General features: G+C 45.8%; 1 protein-coding gene and 3 long non-coding RNA genes across 4 annotated transcripts in view; 2 read left to right on the plus strand and 2 right to left on the minus strand.

Moving 5' to 3' along the window:
* The window catches only part of LOC135085388 (zinc finger protein ZPR1), a 34,021-nt gene extending 8,420 nt beyond the window's left edge, over nucleotides 1-25,601 (minus strand). The window contains exons 1-9 of the mRNA XM_063980172.1: nucleotides 25,392-25,601; nucleotides 23,849-23,982; nucleotides 23,383-23,501; nucleotides 22,092-22,268; nucleotides 20,861-20,976; nucleotides 18,637-18,805; nucleotides 15,513-15,583; nucleotides 14,402-14,491; nucleotides 13,022-13,194 (exon numbers count right to left, since the gene is read on the minus strand). Of these exons, the coding sequence (XP_063836242.1) occupies nucleotides 13,022-13,194; nucleotides 14,402-14,491; nucleotides 15,513-15,583; nucleotides 18,637-18,805; nucleotides 20,861-20,976; nucleotides 22,092-22,268; nucleotides 23,383-23,501; nucleotides 23,849-23,982; nucleotides 25,392-25,496 (1,154 nt within the window). The 5' untranslated portion in view covers nucleotides 25,497-25,601. The remainder of the gene's footprint in view (nucleotides 1-13,021; nucleotides 13,195-14,401; nucleotides 14,492-15,512; nucleotides 15,584-18,636; nucleotides 18,806-20,860; nucleotides 20,977-22,091; nucleotides 22,269-23,382; nucleotides 23,502-23,848; nucleotides 23,983-25,391) is intronic.
* The window catches only part of LOC135085510 (uncharacterized), a 302,780-nt gene that overhangs the window by 207,061 nt on the left and 69,480 nt on the right, over nucleotides 1-26,239 (plus strand). The gene's annotated exons all lie outside the window — the stretch shown is intronic.
* Nucleotides 1-26,239, plus strand: part of LOC135085506 (uncharacterized) — a 102,771-nt gene that overhangs the window by 59,484 nt on the left and 17,048 nt on the right. The window lies entirely within an intron of this gene.
* On the minus strand, nucleotides 1,115-2,253 carry LOC135085390 (uncharacterized). The gene is made up of 2 exons (XR_010260096.1): nucleotides 1,622-2,253; nucleotides 1,115-1,335 (listed from the first exon to the last, which is right to left on the minus strand). It is a non-coding gene; the product is annotated as an uncharacterized LOC135085390 (long non-coding RNA).

Here is a 26,239-nt window from a genome sequence, read left to right on the forward strand (position 1 = left end):
GCTATCGCGGCGTTATATCGATTTTGACGTCACTATATCGTTTTATCTACCGGCGCTAACATGGCACCCCGAAAATTATCATGTCATCTGTCAAAATGTGATAGTGATAGATTTGTTTTTTTTTTGTGATAAACCTGGCAAGCCCTAACATGAAGCGCTAACTATATCATATTTTGACATCACGATAGGATAGGATGTGGTGTTTTTATCGTCCTCGATCCTTACCCACGATAGCAAGACGATAGGAAATTAACTTTTTTGCAAGCTACTTTAACTCTATTTATTTATCATTTATAATGGTAAATGACATTTTACGACTAATTTGAGGCTAGTAAAATTCAAAGAAAGGAATCTAGCACCTTTGTGATACTTTTACTTCTAGGTGGAGATTGAGTTCTAGTTCAAGAGTTTATCAGTGTGAGGCGAATCTTGCGACAGTTTATAATCGCTAGCTGCAAAATCTTAGTGCTCCCACAGTCCCACCCACATATTAATTATTACATTACCTACCTTGTAAAATAACCATTACTTACCTACTTAGGTAGGCAGTCAACAGTAGGTACATCAGACAATACATATTAAGTTGCAAATGTCGTGAGATACCCCACAGTGTTTAGCTTGATTTAAGTACCTACTGTCATCTGTACATAATCTTGTAAAATTATTGAAAATGGGGCGGAATGTGGTGACCGAGCTTCTTGTGTCTACATCAAACAGTGGCAAGGTCATTGTCAGAAATTAGCATTGGGTGGGATGTGTAATCAAACTTGCTATAATAACATACATTCCACATTACTATCAATCTAATTCCTCCATGTGGTCTTTTTTAAGGGCTTTAATGTGACAGGATGATAATCTTGTACAATTTATTCCATTATAATAAATTCATCATCATCTCAGCCATAGGACGTCCACTGCTGAACTGAGGCCTCCCCCAATGCTTTCCATGTTGCCCGACGGGGCAGCAAGGTTCTGGGGTGGAGGCCGGGTACCGGAATACGCAGCGTGGGACGTCCACCCACAAGGTGGACCGACGACATCATAATGGTAGCAGAAAGGCGCTGTACGCAGGCAATAAATTCATTATTGCAGTGTAATTTCAAAATAATTCAACCATTATTTACAAAATCTTTATTTGGAAAACTTTTGTTTTACAATAGCTATTTATAATTTCAAATACAAACAGAATTCCATGAATTGGTTAGCCTAGCCAGTACCCTTGAAGTTTTTCTTGCTGATTGTTATTGTAAATTTTCATGATAGTGAGCAAGACTTGATTATGTCTGCTTTAGAATGAAATAATCACTCATAATCCCACACTTCTTCATCCACTGTCTGAAAAAAGAAAGAATATTATTTAAACACAATTATAAATATTACAATTACATAAACAGTTCATAAATAGAAACATTTACTTAATCCTATTTGTATTTTAAGTTTACATACAAAATATTGATCACAGTATTATTACACGGTGAAAGAACTATGTGAAATAAATATAGGAAAGAAGGTGAAAGCTTATTTGTAGGAATAAAGATATTTTTCCTTTTCTCCGGTGCTGTTACTTATGAAAATCAAGATCTGCGGAGTATAGCTAATATTTTAGACTTTAGGTACTTACTTTGCTACTTATGAGTGTAACTTTATTTCTCAAATCTCAATAAACTTTCTGACTGCTTCATGTAAGTTGAATAATTACTGTAAACCTCGCATTATGGGGTAGGTAGTGGAGTTCGGTTATTCTGTTAATTTTGAAGACTTCATTCTTTAATACTATCGGTATGATTAGGAATTCTTCATTGTTTTTCTTTAACTTGGTTATCTCTTCGTTTGATATTTTCCGTACTTTAGAAATATTAAAAATAAGACTGGAAACATAAAAATACAATTTTAAAAACACAAACAAATACAATCAAGCAGTCATGTAATGTCAACAACAAAGAGCATAAAAGAGTCAACAAAATTGACATAACTTTTTTTTAATGACGTTCTCACTGCTTTAAGATATGTGTTTTTAGCCGAATTAGTAGCAGAAATGAACGAGATTGAACGAATGAGCTAAAATATTTCAAGGTTGGCCAACATAATAACGCAATTTTTTCTTAATATGGCAACAATTCGGTTATCACGCGATAGCGGTCGATAGACTTTTCTATCGATGGTCCCATGTTAGGGAAAATGATAAAATTATCTACGTGATCGAAAATTGTCTTATCATATCATGTCATTGTCGATGCGCGCATCTTAGGCCTACAGGTGTCACAAGACTAGCTCAGGTGTCACAAGACTAGCTCAGGTGTCACAAGACTAGCTCAGGTGTCACAAGGGTAGCTCACGTTTCACCTAGTGTTGCTCGAGGGTCGTCTAGTGATGTTCAAGTGTCACAAGAGTAGCTCAAGTGCCATAAGGTTTGCTCACGTGTCACAAGGGTAGCTCACGTGTCACTTAGCATAGCTCTAGTGTCCCAAGAGTTCCTCACGCGTCACCTAGTACAGCTCACGGGTCGCCCAGCTACTCACGTGTCAAGACTGTCAGCAGCGAGCGAGGGCGCGTCCCCTACGACGCCGGGCGCGTCAGCCAGTTGCTCGACGGTTGCTCGCAGCAGCCCCTCAGCAGTAGTGAACCGCCCGCCCAAAGCGCGCCCGCCCACGACCAACTGTAGCTCGGGTCTCTCCATGCTGCACGTCTCGGACTGGGCGGAGCGATGTGCGAGCGCTTTAGAGTTACTTACGTGTCATTAATGACGGTCGCGTGTCATCTAGTGTTGCGCACGTGTCACAAGAGTAGTTCAGGTGTCACAAGAGTAGCTCAGGTGTCACGAGAGTAGCTCAGGTGTCACAATACTAGCTCACGTGTCACTTAGTATAGCTTAAGTGTCACCTAGTGTTGCTCACGTGTCACGAGAGTAGCTCAGGTGCCACAAGAGTAGCTCAGGTGTCATCTAGTGTTGCTCACGTGTCACAAGACTAGCTCACGTCATCTAGTGTTGCTCCAGTGTCACAAGGGTTACTCACATGTCATCTAGTGTTGCTCCAGTGTCACAAGGGTTACACATGTCATCTAGTGTTGCTTACGTGTCACGAGAGTAGCTCAGGTGTCAAATGAGTAGCTCAGGTCTTACCCAGTGTTGATCTTTTGACGCCAGAGAGTAACTCACGTGTCATAGGGGTTGCTCCAGTGTCACAAGGTTTACTCACATGTCATCTAGTGTTGCATACGTGTCAAATGAGTAGCTCAGGTCTTAAATGAGTAGCTCATGTGTCACGAGAGTAGCTCAGGTGTCAAATGAGTAGCTCAGGTGACACAAGGGTTGCTCAAGTGTTATATAGTGTTGATTTCGTGACACCAGAGTATCTCACGTGTCATAGGGGTTGCTCACGTGTCACCTAGTACAGCTCACGTGTCACCTAGTACAGCTCACGGGTCGCCCAGCTACTCACGTGTCAAGACTGTCAGCAGCGAGCGAGGGCGCGTCCCCTACGACGCCGGGCGCGTCAGCCAGTTGCTCGACGGTTGCTCGCAGCAGCCCCTCAGCAGTAGTGAACCGCCCGCCCAAAGCGCGCCCGCCCACGACCAACTGTAGCTCGGGTCTCTCCATGCTGCACGTCTCGGACTGGGCGGAGCGATGTGCGAGCGCTTTAGAGTTACTTACGTGTCATTGATGACGCTCGCGTGTCATCTAGTGACGCTCGTGTGTCATTAATGACGCTCGTGTGTCATTAATGACGCTCGCGTGTCATCTAGTGACGCTCGCGTGTCATCTAGTGACGCTCGCGTGTCATCTAGTGACGCTCGCGTGTCATCTAGTGTTACTCACGTGTCAGATGAGTAGCTTAGGTGTCACGAGAGTAGCTCAGGTGTCACAAGAGTAGATCAGGTATCACGAGAGTTGCTCACGTGTCATCTAGTGTTGCTCACGTGTCAGATGAGTAGCTTAGGTGTCACAAAAGTAACTCAGGTGTCACAAGAGTAGCTCAGGTGTCACAAGAGTAGCTTACGTGTCATAGGGGTTGCTCACGTGTCATAAAGGTAGCTCACGTGTCACAAGAGTTCCTCACGTGTCACCTAGTATAGATCAAGTGTCACTTAGTATAGTTCAAATGTCACCTAGTGTTGCTCCCGTGTCACAAGGGTTGCTCACGGATCACCTACTTACTACAGCTCACGTGTCACCTAGTATGGCTCACGGGTCACCTAGTATGGCTCACGTGTCACCTAGTATGGCTCACGGGTCACCTAGTGTTGCTCACGTGTCACAAGGGTTGCTCACGGATCACCTACTTACTACAGCTCACGTGTCGCCCAGCTACTCACGTGTCAAGACTGTCAGCAGCGAGCGAAGGCGCGTCCCCTACGACGCCGGGCGCGTCAGCCAGTTGCTCGACGGTTGCTCGCAGCAGCCCCTCAGCAGTAGTGAACCGCCCGCCCAAAGCGCGCCCGCCCACGACCAACTGTAGCTCGGGTCTCTCCATGCTGCACGTCTCGGACTGGGCGGAGCGATGTGCGAGCGCTTTAGAGTTACTTACGTGTCATTGATGACGCTCGCGTGTCATCTAGTGACGCTCGCGTGTCATCTAGTGACGCTCGCGTGTCATCTAGTGTTGCTCACGTGTCAGATGAGTAGCTCAGGTGTCACAAGAGTAGCTCAGGTGTCACAAGAGTAGCTCAGGTGCCACAAGTGTAGCTCAGGTGTCAAATGTGTAGCTCAGGTGTCACAAGGGTTGCTCACGTGTCATCTAGTGTTGCTCACGTGTCAAATGTGTAGCTCAGGTGTCATCTAGTGTTGCTCACACGTCACAAGGGTTTCTCACGTGTCATCTAGTGTTGATCCCGTGACACCAGAGTATCTCACGTGTCATCTAGTGTTTCTCAAGTCTCACAATACTAGCTCACGTGTCACTTAGTATAGCTATGGGGGGTTATTTGCCAATAACCGACCATATATTGTCCTCGGGATTATATTCCGATTATAATAATCACTAAGATTATTTTTAGGTAGTACAGACGAGAAAATGATAGTAGAACGAACACGGTAGAATGAAGAATATTATTAACGAATTAAGAATTGTATTTAACGGCACAAGTAACAAATAATTAATTAAAATACAATTATATTAGCAGAATTATTCAAAATGAAGTTAGCACAACGATCGCGGAAGACAGAGTGTGTCATCGATTTTCCAATTCTCTTCAACGGCTATGAGTGAGCGGGGAACGATGAGCGGCGTTGAAGCGAGACGGCAGCATACGTCTCCACGGGTGCGCGAGCGACGCAGGCGTACCGCGGCGGCAGCGCGCATGCGCCGAACGTTTGTTCGGTCAATCGGAGCTGGCCCAATTTCATGAGCGGAAGCGGATTGCTCAGAAATCTAAGGCGGGGGTCCAAGTTAAGATTGTGGCGGATAGTCGCCACAGTACTCCCCTCCGCAGACCGTGACTACGGTCGATAAAAATCGGGCAGCCGGACTCTTCGACCGCTGGAAGTCCGCTTAACGTTTTCTTCGGCTGGTTGAGCTGTCTTCTGTACTTCCTTCGACTCATACGCTGGCTTGAGCCTGTCAATGGAGACATTGACATTCTTGGCGTTGACTTCCAAGGTGTAGTATTTAGGTTGTCGGTTGACAACCTTGTAGGGGCCAGCGTATGGTGGCTCCAAGGCGCCTCTCACGCGATCTTGGCGAACGAAGACGTGCGAAGAGGTGTGAAGATCGCGTGGAATGTAGAAGGCCGAAGTGGAGTGCCAGGTGGTAGGACGAGGAGCAAGCTTCGCCATGCACGCGCGAAGTCGAGTCGCGTACTGGGTGACGTCAGCTGTCTGGTAGTCGTATCTGGGGCTCAGGAACTGACCGGGCAGGCGAAGTGGTTCGCCGTACACCAGTTCGGCAGGGGACGACTGGAGGTCTTCCTTCCAGGCACTACGCATGCCTAGAAGAACCAGTGGTAGTGCTTCAGTCCACTGTGAAGCTGGAGCGTGGCACATGATTGCCGCCTTGAGCTGGCGGTGGAGGCGCTCAACGATGCCGTTGGCCGCTGGATGGTAGGCTGTGGTGTGGAGATGGCGCGCACCGACCAGAGAAGTGAGAGCCTGGAACAGGTGGCTCTCGAACTGGCGACCACGGTCTGTGGTTACCCGCTCAGGACAACCAAATCTGGCAATCCAGCCAGACACGAGGGCAGCAGCACAGGTCTCTGCGGTGATGTCCTTCAGCGGATACGCTTCAGGCCACCGAGTAAACCTGTCTATGACAGTGAGGCAGTACCTGTAATCACAGGACAAAGGTAATGGCCCTACGATGTCGAGGTGTATGTGAGAGAACCTCGAGGAAGGTGGAAGGAAAGAGGATAGAGGAGAGGTAGTGTGACGGGAAACTTTACTTTTCTGGCATTTTATGCATTGCCTAGACCACTCTCTACAATCCTTGCGAATCCCTGGCCAAACAAATCTTTGTGTCACCAGTCGCACAGTAGCTGAACTTCCTGGGTGATGTAAGTTGTGTAGCACATCAAAAACTTGCTTGCGGAACTCGGGTGTGATGTACGGACGAAGAGATGGCAGAGACGTGTCGCAATAGACAGGCGTGCTGCTCGCCTCAGTGGCAACTTTTTGCAGTCTCAAGGCTGTTCCGTGCTTGAGGAGCTCTTGTAGCTCTGGATCACTCTCCTGAGAACGTGCAAGGCACTCGTAGTCTACGGCGCAAGTTACCTCTTCGATTCGTGATAAGGCATCGGCGACGATGTTGTCGCGTCCAGGGATGAACCTTATGTCCGTGGTAAATTGCGCGATGAAGTCGAGGTACCTGAATTGTCTAGGCGAACACTTGTCTCTGTTAAGCGAGAATGCGAATGTGAGTGGCTTGTGGTCCGTAAACACAGTGAATGTTCTGGCTTCAACCATATGTCGAAAGTACTTGATGGCTTCATATACTGCAAGTAACTCTCGATCGTACGGGCTGTATTTCTTCTGGGAAGCGCTCAGTTTGTGAGAGAAGAAAGCCAAGGGTTGCCAGACTTGATCCTTGAGTTGCTGTAGCACGGCTCCAATAGCTACGTCAGAAGCGTCCGTGACTATAGCAAGATCGGCAGAAGGGTCTGGGTGAATAAGCTGTGTGGCTTGCGATAAGGAAGTCTTACAGTCTTCAAACGACTTCAGCATTTCTGGTGTCAGGGTGATGGGCTGTGAACCTTTGATCCGAGGTCCAGTAAGAATACTGGTGAGAGGTGCTTGGATCTTGGCGGCGTTCGGTATGAAGCGTCGATAGAAGTTAAGCATACCGAGAAAACGCTGAAGCTCCTTGACGGTCTTCGGTGCTGTGAAGTTTTGTATAGCTTCTACTTTAGTCTCCAGAGGCTTAGTTCCAGCTGCAGAGACTTGATAGCCGAGGAACGTTATTTCAGACTGGCCTAGATTGCACTTTGAAGTGTTAACCAGTATCCCGTATTCTCTCAGGCGTTCAAATAGCTGGCGCAGGTGGACCAGGTGGATTTCTGGACTGCTGGAAAACACCAGGATATCGTCGAGATACCCAAAACAGAAGTCAAGACCCAGAAGAACTTCATCGACGAATCGCTGAAAGGTCTGTGCAGCGTTCCTTAACCCAAACGTCATGTATGGGAATTCATACAGACCGAACGGCGTGGTGATGGCAGTCTTGGGGATATCCGCTGGATTTACCGGAATCTGGTTGTATGCCTTCACAAGGTCGATGGTGGAGAAGATAGTGCATCCTGAGAGCTGGTAGGAGAAGTCATGTATGTGACGAATGGGATACCGGTCTGGAATAGTCCTGGCATTAAGTGCACGATAGTCGCCGCATGGTCTCCATCCGTCGTCCTTCTTCCTCACCATGTGTAGAGCAGAAGACCAGGGACTCTCCGAACGCTGAGCCGTACCACACGCAAGCATGTCCTCGAACTCCTTCTTCGCTGCTTGGGAGCGAACTGGATCAAGACGTCGAGGCTTGCAAGATACCGGTGGACCAGGGCTGGTTCTGATGTGGTGCAGTGTGTTATGCTTGGGTGGAGAACGAACGCCTGCCGGTCTGGTAATCTCTGGAAACTCGCGCAGAAGTGTGTGAAACTCGGTTTCACCGGTGACGGCTTTGACAGAAGCGATATAGTCTGAATTTCCAGAAGTAACAGCTGCTACGGACAAGGTTGTGATTCCATCGACCAAACGTTGGTTTCTGCAATCTACAAGCAAATTGTAATGGCTCAGGAAGTCTACACCGATGATAGGCTTCGAAACGTCTGCTATGATGAAGTTCCAAGTAAAATCTCGCCTGAGTCCCAAGTTCAGGTGTAGTAGTGCAGGTCCATAAGTGTGGATGATGGAGTTGTTCGCTGCGACGAGATCATACTTGGTCTTAGAACAGGGCGTCTTGATAGCGGATCGCGGAAAAACACACAGGTCTGAGCCAGTGTCCACAAGGAACTGCATTTTTGATGTGCGATCCGTAACGAAAAGACGGCCTGTTGCAGAGGGGCAGTCGTGGGCCGCTACTTCCGACCGCCCTTGAAGTTTTCCGAGGGGAAGCTGCAAGGCTGCTTACATTTCTTCGCCTTAGTGCCGTATGTGAAGTGGTAGAAGCAGTGTGGATGGTCAGGTGGTGGTTGCTTTGATCTGGAGCGGCTGCGTGAGCGATTGTAACGATTGTTCTGATATCTCGAACGTGATCTATTGTCGGAATCTTCAAGTCTGCTGGTCAGCATAGCCACTTGCCTGGTCAACTCTGCGATCTGGTGTGCCATGTCTCCGTAGGGTACTGCAGCAGAGGAAGTACTGGCGACTTGCGGAGTTGACGGTGCGATCTCGTATACTTTGTCAGCCAACTCACCCAGTTTGTCCTTATCGAGGTCCATTTGAGAGGCGATGACCGTCTGGATGTTCTGCGGCAGCCTGCTGGACCACAGAGTAAGCAGGAAGTCAGAAGACACCGAGGGACCAGCCAAACCCGACAGGTGACGCAGGAACTGAGACGGCTTCCGATCGCCCAGCTCTTCGTGCATCAGAAGCTGCTTAATCCGCTTTTCCTGCGAAGCTGACAGTCGTTTAATTAGCTCGGACTTCAGCTTTTCGTACTTGTCCGTAGGAGGCGGGTTGGTGATGATGTCCTTCACCTCGATGGCATATTGGTGGTCTAACTGCGCGACCAAATAGTAGAACTTGGTCTCGTCCTTAGTTATACCCGATAGGACAAACTGTGATTCAACCTGGGCAAACCACAACGCAGGCTCCTCAGGCCAGAAGGGCGGGACTCGTACGCTCACTTTTAAAATTTCGTCGTTGCCCATTTTTAGTATGTGAAAAAATCGCTCACCGCTTGTGTCCAAACCACACACCAATCTGATTTTAGAATTCTTGATGTAATATTCTTCTTCTTCTTCGTCGGGGTCACCAGATATGGGGGGTTATTTGCCAATAACCGACCATATATTGTCCTCGGGATTATATTCCGATTATAATAATCACTAAGATTATTTTTAGGTAGTACAGACGAGAAAATGATAGTAGAACGAACACGGTAGAATGAAGAATATTATTAACGAATTAAGAATTGTATTTAACGGCACAAGTAACAAATAATTAATTAAAATACAATTATATTAGCAGAATTATTCAAAATGAAGTTAGCACAACGATCGCGGAAGACAGAGTGTGTCATCGATTTTCCAATTCTCTTCAACGGCTATGAGTGAGCGGGGAACGATGAGCGGCGTTGAAGCGAGACGGCAGCATACGTCTCCGCGGGTGCGCGAGCGACGCAGGCGTACCGCGGCGGCAGCGCGCATGCGCCGAACGTTTGTTCGGTCAATCGGAGCTGGCCCAATTTCATGAGCGGAAGCGGATTGCTCAGAAATCTAAGGCGGGGGTCCAAGTTAAGATTGTGGCGGATAGTCGCCACATAGCTTAAGTGTCACCTAGTGTTGCTCTCGTGTCACAAGTGTTGCTCACGTGTCACAAGTGTTGCTCACGTGTCACCTAGTGTTGCTCACGTGTCACAAGGGTTGCTCACGGATCACCTACTTACTACAGCTCACGTGTCACCTAGTATGGCTCACGGGTCACCTAGTGTTGCTCACGTGTCACAAGGGTTGCTCACGGATCACCTACTTACTACAGCTCACGTGTCACCTAGTATGGCTCACGGTTCATCAAGTTACTCACGTGTCCAGGCTGTCAGCAGCGAGCGAAGGCGCGTCCCCTACGACGCCGGGCGCGTCAGCCAGTTGCTCGACGGTTGCTCACGTTTCTGATGAGTAGCTCAGGTGCCACAAGAGTAGCTCAGGTGCCACAAGAGTAGCTCAGGTGTCACGAGAGTAGCTCAGGTGTTACGAGAGTAGCTCAGGTGTTACGAGAGTAGCTCAGGTGCCACAAGAGTAGCTCACGTGTCATCTATTGTTGCTTAAGTATCACCAGAAGTATCTCACGTGTCATAGGGGTTGCTCACGTGTCACAAGGGTTCCTCACGTGTCACAAGGGTTCCTCACGTGTCACCTAGCATAGCTCTAGTGTCACGCGAGTTCCTCACGTGTCACCTAGTATAGCTCACGGTTCATCAAGTTACTCACGTGTCAAGACTGTCAGCAGCGAGCGAGGGCGCGTCCCCTACGACGCCGGGCGCGTCGGCCAGTTGCTCGACGGTTGCTCGCAGCAGCCCCTCAGCAGTAGTGAACCGCCCGCCCAAAGCGCGCCCGCCCACGACCAACTGTAGCTCGGGTCTCTCCATGCTGCACGTCTCGGACTGGGCGGAGCGATGTGCGAGCGCTTTAGAGTTACTTACGTGTCATTGATGACGCTCGCGTGTCATCTAGTGTTGCTCACGTGTCAGATGAGTAGCTTAGGTGTCACAAAAGTAACTCAGGTGTCACAAGAGTAGCTCAGGTGTCACAAGAGTAGCTTACGTGTCATAGGGGTTGCTCACGTGTCATAAAGGTAGCTCACGTGTCACTTAGTATAGATCAAATGTCACCTAGTGTTGCTCACGTGTCACAAGGGTTGCTCACGGATGACCTACTTACTACAGCTCACGTGTCACCTAGTATGGCTCACGGGTCACCTAGTGTTGCTCACGCGTCACCTAGTATAGCTCACGGTTCATCAAGTTACTCACGTGTCAAGACTGTCAGCAGCGAGCGAGGGCGCGTCCCCTACGACGCCGGGCGCGTCAGCCAGTTGCTCGACGGTTGCTCGCAGCAGCCCCTCAGCAGTAGTGAACCGCCCGCCCAAAGCGCGCCCGCCCACGACCAACTGTAGCTCGGGTCTCTCCATGCTGCACGTCTCGGACTGGGCGGAGCGATGTGCGAGCGCTTTAGAGGTACTTTCGTGTCATTGATGACGCTCGCGTGTCATCTAGTGTTGCTCACGTGTCAAATGAGTAGCTCAGGTGTCAAATGAGTAGCTCAAGTGTCACAAAAGTAGCTCAAGTGTCATAGGGGTTGCTCAGGTGTCACGAGAGTAGCTCTGGTGTCACAAGAATAGCTCAGATGTCACAAGAGTAGCTCAGGTGTCACAAGGGTTGCTCAGGTGTCACAAGGGTTGCTCACGTGTCACTTAGTACAGCTCAAGTGTCACTTAGTATAACTCAAGTGTCACCTAGTGTTGCTCACGTATCACTTAGTATAGCTCAAGTGTCACTTAGTATAGATCAAGTGTCACTTACTATAGCCCTAGTGTCACAAGAGTAGCTCACGTGTCAGATGAGTAGCTCAGGTGTCACAAGGGTTGCTCACGTTTCACCTAGTATGGCTCACGGGTCACCTAGTGTTGCTCAGGTGTCACAAGGGTTGCTCACGTGTCCTCTAGTGTTGCTCACGTGTCACAAGGGTTGCTCACGGGTCACCTACTTACTACAGCTCACGTGTCACCTAGTATAGCTCACGGTTCATCAAGTTACTCACGTGTCAAGACTGTCAGCAGCGAGCGAGGGCGCGTCCCCTACGACGCCGGGCGCGTCGGCCAGTTGCTCGACGGTTGCTCGCAGCAGCCCCTCAGCAGTAGTGAACCGCCCGCCCAAAGCGCGCCCGCCCACGACCAACTGTAGCTCGGGTCTCTCCATGCTGCACGTCTCGGACTGGGCGGAGCGATGTGCGAGCGCTTTAGAGTTACTTACGTGTCATTGATGACGCTCGCGTGTCATCTAGTGACGGTCGCGTGTCAAATGAGTAGCTCAGGTGTCATATGTGTAGCTCACGTGTCACGAGAGTAGCTCAGGTGTCACAATACTAGCTCACGTGTCACTTAGTATAGCTTAAGTGTCACCTAGTGTTGCTCACGTGTCACAAGTGTTGCTCACGTGTCACAAGAGTAGTTCAGGTGTCACAAGGGTTGCTCACGTGTCACTTAGTACAGCTCAAGTGTCACTTAGTATAACTCAAGTGTCATCTAGTGTTGCTCACGTGTCATAAGGGTAGCTCACGTGTCACAAGAGTTCCTCACGTGTCACCTAGTATAGATCAAGTGTCACTTAGTATAGCTCAAATGTCATCTAGTGTTGCTCACGTGTCAAATGAGTAGCTCAGGTGTCACCTAGTATAGATCAAGTGTCACTTAGTATAGCTCAAATGTCATCTAGTGTTGCTCACGTGTCAAATGAGTAGCTCAGGTGTCACAAGGGTTGCTCACGTGTCAAATGTGTAGCTCAGGTGTCATCTAGTGTTGCTCACGTGTCATCTAGTATTGCTCACGTGTCATAGGGGTTGCTCACATGTTACCTAGAGTTGCTCCAGTCTCACAACACTAGCTCTAGTGTCACAAGAGTGCCTCACGGGTCACCTAGTGTTGCTCACGTGTCACAAGGGTTGTTCACGGATCACCTACTTACTACAGCTCACGTGTCACCTAGTATGGCTCACGTGTCACCTAGTATGGCTCACGTGTCACCTAGTATGGCTCACGTGTCACCTAGTATGGCTGACGGGTCACCTAGTGTTGCTCACGTGTCACAAGGGTTGCTCACGGATCACCTACTTACTACAGCTCACGTGTCACCTAGTATAGCTCACGGTTCATCAAGTTACTCACGTGTCAAGACTGTCAGCAGCGAGCGAGGGCGCGTCCCCTACGACGCCGGGCGCGTCGGCCAGTTGCTCGACGGTTGCTCGCAGCAGCCCCTCAGCAGTAGTGAACCGCCCGCCCAAAGCGCGCCCGCCCACGTCCAACTCTAACTCGGGTATCTCCATTCTGCACGTCTCGGACTGGGCGGGAAAATTTATATTTTAAATAACACATTAAAAACTATAGTCCGGTCGCCGAGCGCGTAGAATTTCGTCCAATGACCCCAAGCTACCCATCCTTATCGCTCGCACACTCACTGCTGCCGCCCGTCGCACAGACGCGACAGCAATATAATTACGCGCGAGCGATAAAGATGGGTAGCTTGGGGTCATTGGACGAAATTCAACGTGCTCGGCGACCAGACTACACAGTACGTTGTATACAAAAAATAGGTAAATTAAGCAAGTAAATAGGTCATTGTTAAATCCAAGTTACCACCAGTGAGTGGGGTCAACTGGGAATTATCGCCGTATTTAAGCTCACCAGTTAACCGCACTGTCGAGTGATCCGTTACCAGTGATACTGGTAACTGGTAAGCTACTCTTGGCTTAGCGCTTAACTGAGCTGGAAAAGTTTTTTCTGACTACAAACGTCAGCAAGACTTCAGATTTAAATGCTGTCACGTCATAATAGTTAAGTCACCCCTCCCGTGCCGCTCCTGGCATCTCAGGCGCTGACTCAGTTAAGCGCTAGGACCTATAATTATAATAGGGATGATGACTGGGTAATGAAATCGAAATTCTATTTAGTCCGTCAGACAGATAATTTTTTTCATTTATTTCTTAATCGAATAATTACAGTATTATATTGAGTTGAAATGTCGCGTGACGTCACTTTTGAGTAAAAGATCTACTCAAGGGTGACGGAATGCGCCATTTCAACTCGATGTAGCACTGTTATTATTACAAGCTTTTATTTACTTTTTTAATTATCTGTCTGACGGACAAACAATTGAAATTTTGTCATCTAGCCTATGCATAAGGCCCAGAACAGACGGTGAAATGCAACTGCAACGAAACTGCAACTGCTAGTTACCTTTGAGTTGCATCTAAGTTTCTGCCATAGCGTCCGTTGAGAGACCACACATGACGCAACCAGTTTGAAACTTTCAGTTTCAGTTTCATTCATCAGAATCATCAGAAAGTTGCAGTTTCGTTTCACCGTGTGTTCTGGGCCTAAGGGGGCGTCCATTAATTACGTTTGACAATTTTGGCAATTTTTCAGCCACTTGCTTGGTGAGATTTCGTGAGACTTCTTAACCCCCTCCCTCACCCCTAAATGTCATTAATGGCCTATAAGCACACCCAACGCAGTCTTGTTACCAAGGGCTAAAGAATTTCGAATTACCTTGAGTATATCCCTGGAGAAGTCATCTTTATTCGCAACGCGGACCTCGAATCGCACACCTTTGTCTTCCACGCCGCCGCCAGACTTCACCTGCAAACCAACACTCATAAGTTGGAATGGCACAATCAGTGATATCATTCATGCATTTCCATTGCTACTAATCAAAATTCAAAATAAAAATTATCTTTATTTTGTATAGACTAATTAAATAAAAAGTAAAAAAACTAAAACCCAACTACGACAAAAAACGACGCTGAAAAAGTATAAAACAAGATTTTCAGAATACTGAACTGAACAAAGTTGCTAATTTAGTTGCATAGTAATTTAATTTTCATGTTTGGAAAACCGCAGTCACACGTTGTCAAAGTGCTACGGTAGGTAGGTACAAATCTTACAAATCGTCAAAAATGCTCTTATGGAGCCTATACATGTCTCATTCTGTTTTTGCCCTACCAGCATCCCTTTTACATGTATATCTTGCCCTACCACCACTTCGGGACAAAATATGGGCTTTTAAATAAACAACTTGAAAAAATCAAACAGCCTAAGGTAGTTTTTTCAAGTTATTTAAAATTTAGTTTGAGGAGCCACTCTATTCGCTATGAATTTTTAATAACGATTGAATATGGGCTGGTGCTAAGGTGGCTAAGGGCTACTATAAAGTCGATGATTATTTAAAAGATAAAAATGTTTGGGATGCGTAACTGCCTAGCTCGCATAAATATTTATAACTATGTATTTTGAAAATCTGTAAACCTTTGAAAAAGAGGCTGACAATAGTGTCTGAGTTTCTTGCGCTGCTTCTTCTCAGCACTGGCCCATTTATTGTCCTTAAGCAGTGGTAGGGTTAATACTGGGACGTGTAAAAGTGCTTTTTTAAAGCCTACTTACAGAAATAAATGAGTTTTACTGAGTTTTGCTGAGAAGAAGTGGCGGAAGAAACTCATTACAAACTGTTTTCATTGATAACGAGTATTTTCCTTCATTTTATCTCCTTACCAGGAAAGCGCTGGATGCAGGCCGCTGCCAACCGTGCGATGTGGAAGTCATTGGGGGAGGCCTATGTTCAGCAGTGGACGTCCTGTGGCTGAAATGATGATGATGATCTTACCTCGTTGGTGCGGTGTCCGCACGCGTCGCATATCGTCGCCATGATCACCACCTCTTTGAAGTGAGGGATCTCTGTGGACAATGAAATTTATAATTTAACTTTTTTAGTAAAAATAGTAGTTACTAGCTTTCCGTCCGCGGCTTCGCCCGCGTGAAATTCTGTCTGTCACAGAAAAACAATATCGCGCGCGTATTTGCTCACCGTTTAGACCTACCCTGGACTACGACAAACATTTTAAAACCAAAATCAGCTCAATCGGTCCAGCCGTTCTCGAGTTTTAATCAGACTAACGAACATTTTTGTATTGCACAGCACGCCATAACCAGGGGACGGCTGGGACATTTTTGTGAAGGCATTCCCAGCTACCCCCACCGCATCACCCCACTGGGGGCAGTTGGGAAAGACCTAATTCCTGAACACCATAATCCGGGCGTTTTCAAGGGGAGAGTGAATAGGCACTTACAGGGCAGATATGTATGTACCACCCTATACTGCATCTCACTTAACACCAGGTGCGATTGCGGTCAAATACCTGCCTTGTCTTGCATAAAAAAAAATTCATTTCATAAAACTAGCACATTCACTGTCTGATTAACTTCATATTAGTATTGCTCAATGCTCAACCACAGCGCATATTTGGTATTTAGGTCATTCCCAGTTGCCCCAACTGGGGGCAGTTGGGAATAACCTATAACTCACTAGTTAGCTTCATGTTGATAGCAGAGACATTTCACTCGGGACAGTTGTTACAAAACGGGGGGCAGTTGGGAATAACCTAAATCTCCGCGACCGCAACAGCGTACGTACATATTACACTTAAAAATTTCGATTGGTTTATCCAGTGTCTAAGTAGCTCAGATGGATAAGCATTTCCCGAGCAAGCGATAGGTCGTGGGTTCGATTCCCGCCTTAGGGATTGGGATTTTTTCAAGTTATTTATAACCTAAATCAATCTCATCTACTCACTGCACCTGCGTGATCGAATCAGAAATGAGGAGATCCGCAGGAGAACCAAAGTAACCGACATAGCTCGCAGAATTGCTCAAATCAAGTGGCAGTGGGCGGGGCACATAGCTCGTAAAGACGATGGCCTTTGGGGCAGGAAAGTTCTCGAGTGGCGACCACGGGCTGGAAGACGTAGCGTGGGCAGGCCTCCTACTAGGTGGACCGACGATCTGGTAAAGGTCGCGGGAAGAGCCTGGATGCGGGCAGCGCAGAACCGTTCATTATGGAAAACCTTGGAGGAGGCCTTGGACGTCATTTGGCTGAAACGAACGAACGAACTCACTGCACTGGTCAGCTTCATGTTACTAAAGCCTGGTCCGTGAGCACGTAGAATTTTGTCCAATGACCCCAAGCTAGCGTAAAGCGTAATTATGTTGCTGTCGCGCTCGCACACTCACTGCGGGCGCCCGTCGCACAGTCGCGACAGCAATATAATTACGCGCGAGCGATAAGGATGGGTAGCTTGGGCCCTTGGGGTCATTGGACAAAATTCTACGTGCTCACGGACCAGACTATATCAGCATTTGCGTTGCACTCGGGACAGTTGGTTCGGAACTGGAGCACCTCGTCCGCCGCCATAGCTTCATAGGTTTTTTTTATCCACAACGAGGAATCTCTTGGCCTGTATCTCACCTGATGGTAAGTGACGATCAGGCCGAAGGTGGAAGCGAGCTTCACCCGGAATCCTTAACCACAGAGGAACTGGCTATCTTACCTCTAACTGCCGGAACACAACAATGCTGTTAACATTGTTGTTATGGCGACAGACTTAGGTAAGATGGTGGTAGCTAGCCAGGCGGACTTAGAACAAGCCCTACCACCAACCAAACCGAACAGAAAATTCTGCCCCCACTTTATTTATTTTTATTATAACTTACTTGGTGGCCTCATGTCAGGATCTATAGTCGTGTCGCACAGGGGACAGTTGGTTTCGACTTCGAGCACTCGGTCTCCCTCCAAAACTTCATAGATGCAGTGACAGCATTGGCAAATATACTCCACAAAATATAGCGAATCATTGAAAATATTGACGAAACGGTAAGCTGCAAAGAATACTTTAAATTAGGGATGTTATGGATATGTAGTTTCGGTTATGGATATAGGAATAATATTATACCGGTTTCGGTTACGGATATTTGTGCTTTAGAATGCAATTTGCAATAGTTGTCCAACACGGTTCATTCGTGGCCGCACACTTTACATCGAATAAAGTGATAAAAAAAAAAAATTGATACTAGATGTCATTATAAAGGTAAATCAGGCTGTTATACCTTTAAATAAAATGCTATACAAAAATAAAAAAAAACTGCCTACATCCGAAACTACCCGAAACTTTTGAATCGGTCGGATATTTTTTTGTTTCGGATATCCGAAAGTTACGGTTACGGATATCCATAACATCCCTAGTCTGGGGATGCATTTATTCTATAGATGACCCACGCTGAACTGTCCCACCAAACTCAATGACAGGAGGGCGCTACCATCGTTCGACTATATGGTTTCCAACATGGCAAAAATCGGAACCAGCGATCCGGTATTGACGGTGGCGCCCCACTGTCAATGTCATGCATAGGACAGTTCAGTATTTTGGAACTACAACCAGGCCTGTTCATCTCCGCGAGTTTACATCGAAAACAAAACACGCACGATGGCCCACCTACAGGATACTATTCGACAAGGCCTCACATACGAGTGACTCACGCACGCGTATTCCTGTGTATGATGGAACAAAATAAAGAAAATGGTGTACTAAATACTGTGCAGTATTTAACTGCCTAAATAATAATAAAAACACAAAATGTACTTTGATAGTTGCCTCAAGACACTGAGAGGTAAATAAGTAGTTAATACTATTCATGATAATTCATGCTAAATCATGTATTTCCTCCGCCATTTTCCGCAGTTTAGCACCTCACGTCACATCATTTTACCGAAGTCAGCCCTATAGCTTCGGCGCAGTGCCGATCACTGACGTTTGTCAACAAAATGGTGCTTGACTCTTGAGACAGGCTAAATTACACCATATTGTTAATGACATTGAGCATACATTTTTTTAAATACCTTCGCGAAGTAAAACTTCTGTACGTAGTACTTATTATTATTCTGTGCTATAACTTACGTGTCAGCTTCATGTTGGTGTCAGCGGGCGCGTTGCACTCGGGACAGTTGGTTCGGAACTGAAGCACCTCATCCGCTGCCATAGCGTCATAGGTGCAGTTGGCCGGGTCCGCAGGGGTTAACAGCGAGTCTGTGGCCACTGGCAACTTGGGTTCAGGGTCTTCGGACACCTGCGAAAGGATTTATTTGAATTGAAGGTGCGATTGTGGTCAAATACAGGTTTTTTTTATGCAAGACTAGCGGCCGCCCGCGACTTCGTACGCGTGGATCCCGTTTTACCCCCTTTTCCCGAATTTTCTTTGCTATAAACCTCACGGAGCCCGAGACCTTTCCAACGAATGCAAAACCGTGGAAATCGGTTCGTGCGTTCTGGAGTTATAGCGTCAGGGAGGAAAACCCGACTTATTTTTATATAGTAGACAAGGCCTGCCAAAAAAGTATTAGATATGATGCTCAGTACAGATGAATTACACAGAACTGTCCCACTTAACTCATTGACAGGGAGGCGCCACCATCGTTCAACTGTATAGTTTCCAACATGGCAAAAATCGGAGCCAGCGATCCGGTATAGTCCCAAAATACTGAACTGTCCTATCCATGACATTGACAGCGGGGCGCCATCGTCAATATCGGATCGCTGGATCCGATTTTTGCCATGTTGGAAACCATATAGTTGAACGATGGTAGCGCCTCCCTGTCAATGAGTTTGGTGGGACAGTTCAACGTGGGTCATCTATATTGACGGTGGCGCCCCCTGTCAATGACACTGATGGGACAGTTCGTTGTAGTTGGACAATAGCCAATTACTGATGGCCCAACTATTGATAGAGATGCTGATATTGCAAAATGTGGTAATAATATTGGTAAATTGCTAAAAACTCATACTCGATATTTTCAAGTTATTTTAATTTCGTCAACACTATAGGTAAGCCCCTGTACTATAACTACGAAGAGTGTAGATGCAACGAAATAGGTGCCAATCACCACGTGGTTGGTGAACACCACCAATTTAGTGGCAACCACCACCCGGATGACAAAGTTTCGAAGGGGGTAGATGGGAATATAAACGCCATATATTTATAGCCAACCACCACCCGGGTGACAAGTTTTGAAGGGGGTAGATGGGAATATAAACGCCATATATTTATAGCCAACCACCACCCGGGTGACAAAGTTTCGAAGGGGGTAGATGGGAATACAAACGCCATAAATATTTATAGCCAACCACCACCACGGTGGCAAGCTTGAAGGGGGTGGATGGAAATATAAACGCCATATATTTATAGCCAACCACCACCCGGGTGACAAAGTTTCGAAGGGGGTAGATGGGAATATAAACGCCATATATTTATAGCCAACCACCACCCGGGTGACAGTTTCGAAGGGGGTAGATGGGAATATACATACATCAACAGCCCTTTACAGTCCACTGCTGGACTATGAGCCTCCTCCACTATAGTGGAGGGTTTTGCCATAATCCCCACGCTTGGCAGGCGGGTTTGAGATCGCAGTTTAAAAGATTGATGTTTTTCAGAGAGCGCTGCTGCCCGTTCTCTGTTTGATGTGTAGTCCCTAAGTCGCCTCTTACGACACCCGCGGGAAGAGTAGGGGTTGGTGACAAATGTATTCTACTCTGCCGTCACCACACGGCTAATCTGATGGGAATATAAACGCCATATATTTATAGCCAACCACCACCCGGGTGACAAAGTTTCGAAGGGGGTAGATGGGAGTATAAACGCCATATATTTATAGCCAACCACCACCCGGGTGACAAGTTTCGAAGGGGGTAGATGGGAATATCAACGCTATATATTTATAGCCAACCACCACCCGGGTGACAAAGTCAAAGTCAAAATTTCTTTATTTGTTTAGACTAATAAATAGTTCTTACAAATCGTCATTTTGCTCTTAAGGAGCCTCTACATGTCTCATAATCTTTTTACCCTACCAGCGCTTCGAGACCAACATTTGGCAAGTGCTGAGAAGAAGCGCCGCAACAAACTCAGTCACCACTGTCTGCCGGTTAATATAAATAAATAGAAATAGTAGTAGTAGGTACATTCGATTCAGGAGCAGTTCACTGAATTTACCATGCATTCTTGTATGGTACACAAAGTTTCGAAGGGGGTAGATGGGAATATAAACGCCATATATTTATAGCCAACCACCACCCCGGTGGCAAGCTTAAAGGGGGTGGATGGGAATAAAGGAGCAATACCGACCTCCTCCCGTGTGAAGATGCCGAGCGCGTGATTCTGTTCAGCCGTGCGGGCGAAGTCCGAGCGCTCGCACCGCGGGTCCTTACGCGGCGCCTCCGGGTTCTCCACGAAGCAGTTGCCTGGGGCAATAAATAAATAAATAATAAATAAATAAATCTTTGGACAATTTCACACAGCGCCAGCTAGCCCCAAAGTAAGCAACTTAATGCTTGTGTTATGGGTGCTAGCTTAACGGATATACTACTTATATACTTTTTTTTTAAATACATAAATATTATACATAGTCACACCCAGACCCGTCACATAAATTAAAATTCATCATTTCAATTTCTGCCCGGCCGGGAATCGAACCCGGGACCTCTCGGCATAGTAGTCCGCTCTGAACCACTACACCAAACGGCCGACAATGATACAATTAAAATTAAAACTGAGCCAGGCGTAGCGGGCTAACCAGCTTTTAGTATTTATTTAGGGATTAGCTTGAAAGTAGAGCTTTTACCAGTGATGGATTTTGCTATTCAATGGAATACTAGTCAAATAATCCGCTCCCAGAACACATCTAATTATGGCTATGGATGGCCGATCGTAGATAATAAAAGGAAAAAAAAAAATTAGAGATTATATTTATCATCGATTTAGTAAGATCCTTGTCTACTCACGGACATTCCCCGCGGGCGGCGTGACCGGAGGGAGCGGCGAGCGTTCGGCGAACGAACGAGCAATGTTCGGTTCGCGAGCGAACATCGAAGAAGACGATCCTGACGCACTCTTTTCAACGACTTTGCACTAAACAATCTCGATAATCTTGTAAATTTATACCGAATAGACAATTATTTTCATACAGTCCACTCTTTTCATTTATTAACTTCCACTACTATCTATCGAAGTAACAATCTTACTAATATTATAAATGCGAAAGTTTGGTTGTCTGGATGTCAGGATATCTAGATGACTGGATGGATGTTTGTTACTCTTTCACGCAAAAACTACTGAACGGATTTTGACGAAACTTTACCGTATTATTCTTTATAACCTAGAATAACATATAAGCTATAATTTATGACGATATGTGTTTGATATGTAAATGACTGTAACCTGTATGTATGTGTACTTATTGAATAAAACGCCTTCACTGGGCGTCACATGTACAATATTATGTTCTTGTCAACCCTTACCCATGTGACATGCAATAAATAATTTGAATTTGAAAAAATAAATAAAATAGACTCCTCACCGCTAATATCCTCCAGCTCGAGGGTCCACTTCTTCTCCAGGTGCCTCAGCTCCTGCAGTCTGGCCACGAAGCGATCAATCTGTTCCGCTGCCTCTGGATGCTGCTCCCTCCGAGCGCTCTGGTCTTGGGTCAGCCCGGAGACCGCTCGCGATATAATTCCTTCTACTGTCGTCACCTCTGTTGGGAAATAACAAATTGGCATCATCATCATCATCATTTCAGCCATAGGACGTCCACTGCTGAACATAGGCCTCCCCAAATGCTTTCCATGTTGATCGATTGGTAGCGGCCTACGTCCAGCGCTTCCCTGCTACCTTTGCGATGTCGTCAGTCCAGCTTGTAGGACGTCCCAAGCTGCGTTTTCCGGTACGCGGCCTCCATTCCAAAACCTTGCTGCCCCATCGGCAATTGGCATAAGTAAGAATTTAACTACAGATCGTTTCTTCCACGAAGACGCGCCCCACCATTCTTCCGCTTATGCTTGAGTGTTATCGGTACACGCTAAATGCTCCATGAGTGCACACGCACACTACAGTAATGCCTTACGGCTTGCTCGGACCACACTCCCCGCACCCCGCGCGACCGGGACCAAAAATCGGTGGGGCGCGTCTTCGTGGATGAAACGATCTATAGCAGGGGTGGCCAACTGGTCGATCGCGATTATTAGTCCAGTCGATCGTGGCAAGGCGAAAAATACTACATGATTGTGTACTAAACTTATCTGTTTCATTTAAGATATCAAGAAGTATGTAAGTGATAGTAGATCGCCCAGGGTTTCGTTGACCCTAGACCTTTAAAGGGGGGCGCGGGCCATCTGTATAATTAAATATAAAAAAAACCTGCGACCGCTGAGAGAATGCATTCCAGACTGCTCGATGCGACCAATAAATAATCTTGACTGGAGGAGGGCGCGCGGAATTTATGTATGGTCGAAAGGGGGCGCGTCTCAAATAAGTTGGGGAACAAAAGATCTATAGGCTTAACCTCAAAGTAGTGGACATTCAACTCACTCACCTCCTTTCTGACTCTGGATCTGGACTAATAGTCGACCGGTTGGCCACTCCTGATCTATAGGCTTAAACCCAAAGTAGTGGACATTAAGGGCTATATTTCACCGGAACACCATGGCGGCGCAACCAGTCGCCGCTACCAACAAAATGTATGCAGCTCTATAGAGAGTTACTCACCTGGTGTCCGTTTGGTTGCGCAAAGCTGCATACATTTTGTTAGTAGCCGGTGACTGGTTGCGCCGCCATGGTGTCCTGGTGAAATATAGCCCTAACTCACTCACCTCCTTTCTGACTCTGAGCAGGTATCTCGAAGTCCAGCTCCGGTATTCTCACACTAGTGTAGTCACTCTTCACAACTTGTCGGTTTAGATCTGTCTGCGTATCAACGTGGAGTTTCCATCTGTGAATAGAATAATTTATTTATTTTAAACATTCACGGGATAATAAATGGGCCAATGCTGAAAAGAAGCAGCATAAGAAAGTCAGTCAACAGTAGCAAGCAGCAGTATAAGAAAGAAAGAAAAAGTATTTATTCAGTAAAGTCAAATAGTCTCGGTATGAATAAATTTTTATTAATAACTGAATAGTGACTGAGTTTCTTGCGCTGCTTCTTTTCAGTACTGGCCCGTTTAATGTCCCGAAGCAGTGAATAGATATTCCTGAGACGTGTAAAAGTGCTTTTTATTAAAAGCCTACTAGCAAAAATAAAATGAGTTTTATTTTCTTGGTAATATTAGGTAGTCTCACCTGACCCCCAATTCAACGAACGCCCCTCCAGGCTGTATCTCATTGTTCTCGTAGCCACACTCCTCGCAAGAGAACGACATGATGACGACATTCTTGTAGTACGGTATCCTGGTCAGCAGCAGACGTGTCATGCCCTGTAAAAAATATCTTTATCTTTAATAAATATCTTTATCTATACCAGTGGTTCTTAACCTTTAAGTCATGAGGGACCATTTTACCAAATTTCTGTCTTGTCAGGGACCACCTCATAATCATAATCGAAAGTAAACCAGTTTAACTGCAAAAATCAGTTAAAAGTGGTTTTGACTAAGGCGTGCAAGTGCACTTCGTGGACCACTTGGAATGTCTCCAGGGACCACCAGTGGTCTGCAGACCACCAGTTAAGAACCACTGATCTATACAATATTATTAATGCGAAAGTAACTCTGTCTCTGTCTCTTTCACGCCAAAACCACTGAACCGATTTTGATGAAATTTCGTATAGAGATAGTTTGAGTCCCGGGAAAGGACATAGGACTGTTTTTATCCCCGGTTTTTGAAACAAGGACGTGCGGGATAAAGATTTTCTGTGACAGACAAAATTCCACGTGGGCGGAAAGCTAGTCTTTAATAAATATCTAAATCTTTAAGATAATAGCACTGCCCCTGATAGTTGAAAGCGCACATCTAACACCAAATCAAAACGGAGATAAAAGTTTCAAACAATTTAAATGGTTAATTCTTAGCTGTTCTTGAGTTAACTCACAAATTTGAAAAAAGTGATACGCCTGTTTTCACAAGCATTACTATGGGGTCTCACACACAGGGTGACACACGAACCAATCTAGCTCTATTTAATGCTGTGCGTTCGATTTGCTGCTTCACATAAGCATTATTTGTGAATACGGCCGTTAGATGCGCCTTTTCAACTATCGGTGGCAGAGTACTAACTCATGAACTCTCCCTCTTTTTGCAAATAAACGAATAATAATGAAGTTGGTGGATAAAAATTATGAAAATCAGTTTACACAAAATCTAACCCTACCCTCTGACCAAGAATATCTTAAAAGCCTAGATTCCACAGCCATTTTTGATCACAAGACGGTAAAAGTGAAAATCCGCCTCACAAAACAAAGCAACACGCAAAATTATTGATGAATTGCAACTTTGCAAGGACTGGAATGTGCAATTGGAATACATTTAGAAGATTCGAATTCGAAAATTTCCGATCAGTGAACAGTGAATAATTCCAGAGACCTGAGACAATTAGTAAGCAAATCAAACCAAATCCTGTAGTCTTTATTGAATTATCTAAGGATTTGCATGAACGATTTGAATTTGATTTAGATTTCGTAGAAACAACAAAAAACAAAAATACGCAGTCATTCAACTCCACATATTTCATATTAAATATCACGAATCATGACTGTGTAGTGTTTATTTTAGCACGCAGAACCCATAAAAATGTAAATAAGTACATAAAGAACACGAAATAGGAAGAAATAATCATTAATTTTCAAAAAACAACAACATGCTTCCAGAACAATCCACATTTTCTACTTACACTGGAATGGCAATTCATGCATAGCGACTCGATCTCCGTCACCTCAGGGTCTGGATCCTCGCCGGTCAGGTCCCGAAACACGGGTTTCTGTTCTACTGAACACATTTCAGTATTTTGCAATAAAAATATTGCACACGAGAAAAAAATCCGCCGCAAAACACACGTTTCTTTTTTTTTTCTTTTTCTGCCGTATTTTTTTTTCAGTGCACTGCACAGATTATGCCACAGATATGGATCTGTGGATTATGCAATGTGTCTGTCAATGTCAAATACAGCCGTCCGAATTTAACGCGTTACGATATTATAGGAAAATTCAATTAGGTCTAGACCTAGCCAAAGAGCACATTATAATCGCAAACCAGTCGTAAAATAGTCGCCTTTTTTTGTATGACGTTTTGACGGATTCGATTTTCGATTCGTCCAAAAAATGCAACTTGTCTAGGGGGCAGATGAAATCGGAACTAACTTAGAGGTGGCGGTGTGGAAAATGGCGCGGCCATTCACATTGCCGCAGCGCGGCGCGGGAGTATTTAAATAATTTTCCGTCATCTTTGATTGTTTCAATATCTAAGATCGAGGGAAGATAGGAAATACCCGAATATTAATTATTGTGTCTCGTCAAACAGGTGCTTCGAAGCGAGTAATCGAAAGCGAAAAATAAAAATCCTAAGCTGTAAATTGTTAGCGAATAATTACATTATATTTTAACAAAAACATGCATTTTGTAAATTAAGTACTTTATAAAAAGATATTCAGTGGGTAGATGATTTCTTTTAGCGTCCAAATCATCACATCTAAAGAAATCTCAAGGCTCCAAATAATACCTAAAGTGGGACACGATCATGATG

The sequence above is a fragment of the Ostrinia nubilalis genome, chromosome 28, assembly GCF_963855985.1.
Source record: "Ostrinia nubilalis chromosome 28, ilOstNubi1.1, whole genome shotgun sequence".
NCBI lineage: Eukaryota > Metazoa > Arthropoda > Insecta > Lepidoptera > Crambidae > Ostrinia > Ostrinia nubilalis.